The sequence below is a fragment of the Sprattus sprattus genome (assembly GCF_963457725.1).
Source record: "Sprattus sprattus genome assembly, chromosome: 13".
Taxonomy (NCBI): domain Eukaryota; kingdom Metazoa; phylum Chordata; class Actinopteri; order Clupeiformes; family Clupeidae; genus Sprattus; species Sprattus sprattus.
The window spans coordinates 32,253,279-32,260,778 of record NC_137911.1 but is presented as its reverse complement, the minus strand read 5'-3'; the positions used below and the strand labels follow the sequence as shown (position 1 = coordinate 32,260,778).

Here is a 7,500-nt window from a genome sequence, read left to right as displayed (position 1 = left end):
GACACGAACACAAACACTTAAATGAATTATGATGTTCATGTGTTTCTTTGAATGACAGCAGTCAATAAGTATAATTTTACATGTTTTATGGTAAAGGTAACCTTAAATTGCTTATTTTGTGATCTGGCGCTATACTTGACCTTCCAGGGGGGGGCGGGCGGGGCCGTTGGGGGGGCGGGCCGCCACCCTAATATCATTGTAGGGGAAACACTGGTTAGCATGCTAAGCTGGTGTCTTACGGTGATAAAGTTGGCATCATGCCGTGAAAGCCTTTCTTATATTTTCACTGGGGTATCTTACTTAGATGCTAAGGCAGTATGGTGGTATGGAACCAGAGAACTACACAGCACTCAGTCTGGATGGAACCACAGAACTACATAGCACTCAGTCTGGGTGGAACCACAGAACTACACAGCACTCAGTCTGGGTGGAACCACAGAACTACATAGCACTCAGTCTGGGTGGAACCACAGAACTACATAGCACTCAGTCTGGGTGGAACCACAGAACTACACAGCACTCAGTCTGGATGGAACCACAGAACTACAGAGCACTCAGTCTGGGTGGAACCACAGAACTACAGAGCACTCAGTCTGGATGGAACCACAGAACTACAGAGCACTCAGTCTGGGTGGCTAGAGGGAACCACAGAACTAAACAGCACTCAGTCTGAGTGGCTAGAGGGAACCACAGAACTACACAGCACTCAGTCTGGATGGAACCACAGAACTACAGAGCACTCAGTCTGGGTGGCTAGAGGGAACCACAGGTGTGTTAACCTGTCCTTCACACGATCATATGCCAACAGGTGCCAACAGCACAGCAGTTTAAACACAAGCAGGAACTACACCAACAACACAACAACAACAACACAACAACCTAGAGGGAACCACAGGTGTGATTATCTGTCCATCAGGTGTGAAAGTGACTCTATGGCAGAGGTGGTGTAGACACACACACTCTGAAATCCACTTCTACATTTAACCCATCCAGGGAAGTGAGACACACACACATGTGCAGTTACACACTAACCCGGAGCAGTGAGCTGCCTTCGGCGGCGCCCGGGGAGCAGTGATCGGGTTAGGTGCCTTGCTCAAGGGCACTTCAGCCGTGGATGTGGGCAACCTGTCCAGGAGTGTGTTTACCTGTCCAGGTGTGTTTATCTGTCCTTCACACGACCATAAGCCAAATTAGCTGCGTGTAAAATCATACCTCAGAAAGTGGCAAATTGTTGGATACTGTCACTTTAAATAAAAGCGTGTGTCTCATTGTGATGACCTCCCTGGATGTTTATGTCTCATTGTGATGACCTCACTGGATGTTTATGTCTCATTGTGATGACCTCACTGGATGTTTAAACCTGTGCGCCATGTCCCTCCGGCAACTGCAAATTGTAATCAAAGATGGCGGACCAAACTCCACTGACGGCTGTGTTTTGTATGTAAATGTACATTTTTCAGCGTTTTCACGCTAGATTTTTCAAAAGTTACTGAGAATTAGACACTGCAATATCCGATAACACCGTTTTTGTAACCAGCAATAATGGATGATGTGATTTGCGAGTCGTCAGTCAGACAACTTTCAAACATTAGCACGTAAGCCTACATAAGGTAGCTACGTAAGCCTACATAAGGTAGCTACGTAAGCTACGTAAGTAAGCTACGTTCTTTCAGCGTACCAACGTCACATGTTTTTTTGAGATACCTTCACCCTTCAAAATATCTCGTGCAAGACAGCTGTCTTGACGAGACACCAAGGTAGTAACACAGCTATCTTACTTTATGAGTATCTGACCACAGCCATTGTGATGACCTGCACCGGATGTTTATGTCTCATTGTGATGACCTCACTGGATGTTTATGTCTCATTGTGATGACCTGCACCGGATGTAAATGTCTCATTGTGATGACCTCACTGGATGTTTATGTCTCATTGTGAGGACCTCACCGGATGATTATGTCTCATTGTGATGACCTGCACCGGATGTTAATGTCTCATTGTGATGACCTCACTGGATGTTTATGTCTCATTGTGATGACCTGCACCGGATGTTAATGTCTCATTGTGATGACCTCACTGGATGTTTATGTCTCATTGTGATGATCTCACTGGATGTTTATGTCTCATTGTGATGACCTCACTGGATGTTTAGCACAACCTGATGAACTACAGCAGACTACCTCAAACATGTCTCTGTTCAAATATCGCATTCCAAACACGCGTCAGAGATGCCAAAACACACACACACACACACTGATGACATCCCCTTAGCTGAAACACCACACCTGACAGATGAGGAGAGTTGAGTTACTCTGCAGTCTCACTTCTGGGGATTTCATTGTTTTCTTCTCACGCCTGTTTAAACATGGAGGAGATGCCACAACACACACACACACACAGACACACACACACACACACATTTGTACCCTAACATTCATGCTATGAAAAGCCCAGGAGATTCAGTGCACAGGCAGCATCTACCGCAGCTGGACTGAGAGCTGTCATTATCAGTGCTCGCTTAGTCAGGTCTGACTCAGCACAGAATCAGCCTCTCTCTCCCTCTCCCTCTCTCTTAGTGGCTCCCAGTGGGGGGGGGTTGGGGCCCCCGGGGGGAATTGGTCGGGCTCAAAGGTCAAAGTGCGCTCTCAGGAGGTAGTGTTAATGAGTAAACACCGTACCTACTACTGAGAGGTAAACATCCAGCTCACCTGTGGAGACTTACCTGCAGAACACACAAGTCACACCTGAGCCCAGCTCTGTGACCTACTGACTACACACAAACACACACACACACACACACACACGCCCCAACTGAGCACAGCTCCGTGACCTACTGACTACCCCCCCCCCCCACACACACACACACACACACACACACACACACACACACACACACACACACACACACACTCCACCTGAGCACAGCTCCGTGACCTACTGACTACCCACACACACAGAACAGTTACTCAGTCAGTACTGAGCCAATACCGTCAGTTTAGCACAGTTAGTCAGTACCGACCCAGCACGGTCAGGCAATGCAGTCTGTACAGTACTGACAGAACTGTGTCACCAAAGACCCAGCACTGTCAGTTAGCCCTGTCCACTGCTGTGTGTGTGTGTGAGTGTGTGTGTGTGAGTGAGTGAATGGCAGCCCAGATAATGTCTCTTACTACACCGAGGAAACATCCCAGACCGGGACGACCCAAAACCGCCGCTATTTAAACAAAACAACCATTGCCCCACACACACGCACGGTGATGTGGCAGGATTCACGTCCATGGCTACCGTCCAGGCACCTCTGGAGTCTTTCTAGCCAACTTCTCACTACTCTAGTCTGGGAGGGAGTAGTAGGCTAGCTGTCCTGTGGCTGTTAAAGCGTACGAGTGGTTTGTCAAAGAATCGGCATTGTTCTGTGGCAGTTTTATCAAAGAAAGTGCTGTTGGCTAGCTGGTGTCACCTGTAAAGGAGATGGTAATGTTGACGTTAACAAATGATTATCCAATATGATGCCAGTGGTCCGCTTTTGCGGCGAAATAAAATCCCTAAAACGTAATCTCTGCTGGAATGCCTGACACATCGCAAACAAGCCATGAAAAAGGTATCGGATCTAACACAATAGCCACGGGTTGTCCAGCACGCTAAAAAAAACTAGCTATCCCAGTTAGCGATAGCTACATAGCCTACATTCCTACACGGACCCGATAGGCGAGTTATCGGAGATGAACCGTGATGTAGCCGACGCTTAGTTTGTGAGCTCTTACGGCCCGGTACCACCTATAATGAGGAAACATTTATTGTAACTTACCTTTGGCTTGTACAGCCACTTTCGGAAGCGATTCATCCTTAGCTTTCAAGCCACCTTCCCTTGCCTTTGTCAGCGACCCTTCGCGAGTGTTACCTGAAAAAGCCCAGCGCTACCTGGAAAAATACGCTAATTTGTTAGCAACTTGCTATCCCCTGCCTTGACTAAACATAGGAGAATACAATCTTCATATGCGTGACCCAGGATCTCGATGGGGCAATTGTGTATCGGTCTTGTTTGTGTGATTAGCATAGGGACGGCGCTGAACTCCGTTCACTTGCAGCGACTGTACATTGTTGTCTACAGTCGGCTGCTCGCAGGACGGGCTCAACGGGCTCGGCTGCTGATGACAGTCACGTTGACACAACAACACCACCCACTTTCCCCACGCATACGTCATTCCATCTAATGGGTGTGTTTCAGAGAGTCGGGAATTCGCCAAGATAATCAGAATCACAATTATTTTAATGGAAAAGTATATTCACACATACAGGAAATTAACTTGGTGTGGTTGGTGCATGGGACATAACACATAACATAACAACATAAAAGCATAAACAAGAACAAAGGACAAATGTTTTTTAAGATAATAATACATTATTTTGGCACATGAAGGGCAAGGGTCTTTTTTTTTGTATCATTGTAGACTCTCAAACGGCAACGTTACCTAAATGGTAAACACACGTTTAATAATCCAACACTGAAGGTGTATGTGTTTAAAAGGATTCCTTCCAGCATCAATTAAGCCTACATTTATTCATAGGGGTGACTTGCTTGCAACATAAGGGTCTTTACTCGCTTTCAGACCTATGGTTAGTAGATGGTTCTCCGCCTTTATTGCGTGTCCTTGGGAACACGTCCGTTGCTTAAAAGATTGAACTGCAGAACGTAGATATTTAACGAATCAGACAGAGCTAAAAATTCATTATACCAAACCTACAGTTTTTTCTGTAGTTTTCTAAGTTAAATTACGGACAGTCTAGCTAACCTTGTACGATCGGGAGTTATTGATGTCTCAAATGCCCCATACTATGCTATTTGCACCGATATGTTTACGGTTGCCAGGCAACGGTAGGCTGCCCCACCGTGAAGAATACAGAAAAGACGCAGCTAGAAGAACAGACACAACACGCCCTTGCACTAATATTGCAGTTGATTTAAATATGTGGATTTTGTACTGAATATGAGTTCAGCAACCGGATGCTAAAAGAAGATGTCAAACTATAAAGAACTAATGAAAGAGGCCAGCACACTCCTCGACGCATTTCAGCCAAACGAACAATGCGTGGAGACTTTCATAGAGGATGTCTCAACATTTCTGGAGGTAGGTCTAGACTAAGCCGTCAAGTTTGTATTTTCTTATTGCATCCCATACCGCTGCACAATATATATTTGTAACAATGATGTGTTCCCGCTCCGTATTTTTTATCCAGAAAAAGTATGATTCGGAGGATACGCGTTTTCTCCTGGACATAGTGTCTGGATGCATAGAACAGAAGAAGGTTCTTGATGTTGTGGTTGATACTTTCTATGATCTTCATGGGAAGCTTGAGCTGAAAGCTGACCATAATCAGTTTTCAGGTAGGCTAAGTGATACCAATGTTACCAATCCTCATTGATTATAAAATAAACTCGATGTAAAGTAATTTTTATGTTTGTTTTGTCGTCAGTTGTTTGCTACATCGCCATATTCCTTCTTGAGGATATTGGATTGCAGCGCTTCAGTAAGATCATCAAATCTCAAGACATCTCAAAGATGCACAGAGTGAGTTTGCGTATTTATTCTTCCAACTTTGAACAATCAACCAATTTTCACATGACGGGCATCTCGACATTGCCCATTTTGAAATGACAAAATAAAAACATATGTATGTTGAATATATTATCAATTTAATTGATTTCAATTTTCTTTGGTATTAAATTTAGCAAAATGCTACAGTTAGAAGCGTTCACAGCCACACAGGGACTTCATGGATGTCTCGTTTTGGTCTGATTTGTTATGATTACCATTAGGCTACTCTTGGAAGTCTACTCTGCTCTCTTTGTTCGCCTTCATGACTTAGCCTAGCCTTCTCCTCATACTCCAGTTCCCTCCTATTTTGATGTCTTTCCTGTTGTTCCTGCCTCTCTGTCAGTTCCTCAGTTTCCTCTTCAGCATCTCCAACCTCAGCACCTGGATCCAGGGCGAGTGGAGTCAGATCTACGATGCTGCTTACGTAGAGCAGAACTGGATTGGACCTTTGCTCAGGTAGGCTAGTGCTCGAAACAAGAGCAGGATTTTATCAAGTTTCTTTCTACTATGTGAATGGAGTGAAATGTAAACACCAGATTGGTTCTTTTCCAAAGACAGAATCTGTATATTAAAGTATAGGCTGACAAAGGCACAGCATCCAGGAAATCAAATATCCCCATGACTGCATTGCACTTCTACTGTGCACAAGAAGTAAAGCAGCAATGTGTTTTGTGTTTAGTTGTTGCGTGAGAATCGCATGATTATACAGGGGAAAAAAAAATGTAGACTCTCGGGTATTCATTTTGGCATTTCTGCTGTTCTGTACATGTTGAGCAATGAAGTTTGATGGGACATGTAATAGTGACTGTTCCCACCAGGTGGAGCCCTAAGGTCGAGGAGCTGCTTGAACAGCTGTCCCGCAGAATGTCCAGTGGCAGCCTGCCTAAGAAAGCCCCAGCCAATCACACGCAGATAAAGGAGTTTGCCCTGACTAAACCTAAGCCCCGCCCTCTTCTTATCCCCGAGCCAATCCCAGCACAGCAGAAGCACCAGCCAGTTAGTGTTCAGCACACAACACCTTGGTGGCGATACACTCCCACACACACGCAGGAAATACACACACACACACGCAGAGACACTCCTAGACACACACACACAGAAACACTCATGTACACATACGCAGAAACGCTCTCACACACAAACAGAAACACTCACAAACACTCAAGAAGGATGCAGGAGATGGTGGCTTTCATATACAAATATACTCATATTTATTTACATGGGGGATTCTTTGGTATGAACCCCGAAACATGTATTATAATGAATTCACACATAATCAAAAACACACAGACAGCCGCACTCAAAGTGCTACAGGCACTAGGGAGAACTAGGCATATTCTTGAGCATGATAGGCACAGATTCAATTATTCACTGATTCACTAATCACAAGGTCACTAGGAACATACTCACTATCACGAGTTCATCAGGAACATATTCACTATTCACAAGTTCACTAGGAACAAACTCTCACTACACAGGTTCACACGTGTTTCCCCCACTGCAGGTGTGTGTGTGTGTGTGTGACTGTGAGTGTTTCCTCCCCTGAAGGTGTGTGTGTGTGTGTGTGTGTGTGTGTGTGTGTGTGTGTGTGTGTGTTTCCTCCCCTGCAGGTGAAGCCCAACATCTTTAAACCCCCAAAAGAGCAACAGCTTCTGGAGGAGCTCCGTCAAAAGAACCGACAGAAAGCTCAGGTGAGTTTACACACACACACGCACACGCACACGCACACGCACACGCACACGCACACGCACACGCACACACACACACACACACAAACACACACACACACACACATACACACACTCACACACACACACACACACACACACACACACACTCAAAACATCCTCAACAGACACACACAACACACACTCTCCACACACACACTCAACACACGCTCAACAAA

The 7,500-nt window shown here is 45.3% G+C and overlaps 1 protein-coding gene across 1 annotated transcript in view; it reads left to right on the top strand.

Moving 5' to 3' along the window:
- Nucleotides 1-5,015: 5,015 nt before the first annotated feature.
- The window catches only part of cfap99 (cilia and flagella associated protein 99), a gene marked incomplete at both ends in the record, with an annotated part of 9,958 nt that continues 7,473 nt past the window's right edge, over nucleotides 5,016-7,500 (top strand). The window contains 6 exons of the mRNA XM_080850300.1: nucleotides 5,016-5,126; nucleotides 5,236-5,383; nucleotides 5,473-5,567; nucleotides 5,938-6,050; nucleotides 6,413-6,590; nucleotides 7,205-7,285. Of these exons, the coding sequence (XP_080706426.1) occupies nucleotides 5,016-5,126; nucleotides 5,236-5,383; nucleotides 5,473-5,567; nucleotides 5,938-6,050; nucleotides 6,413-6,590; nucleotides 7,205-7,285 (726 nt within the window). The remainder of the gene's footprint in view (nucleotides 5,127-5,235; nucleotides 5,384-5,472; nucleotides 5,568-5,937; nucleotides 6,051-6,412; nucleotides 6,591-7,204; nucleotides 7,286-7,500) is intronic.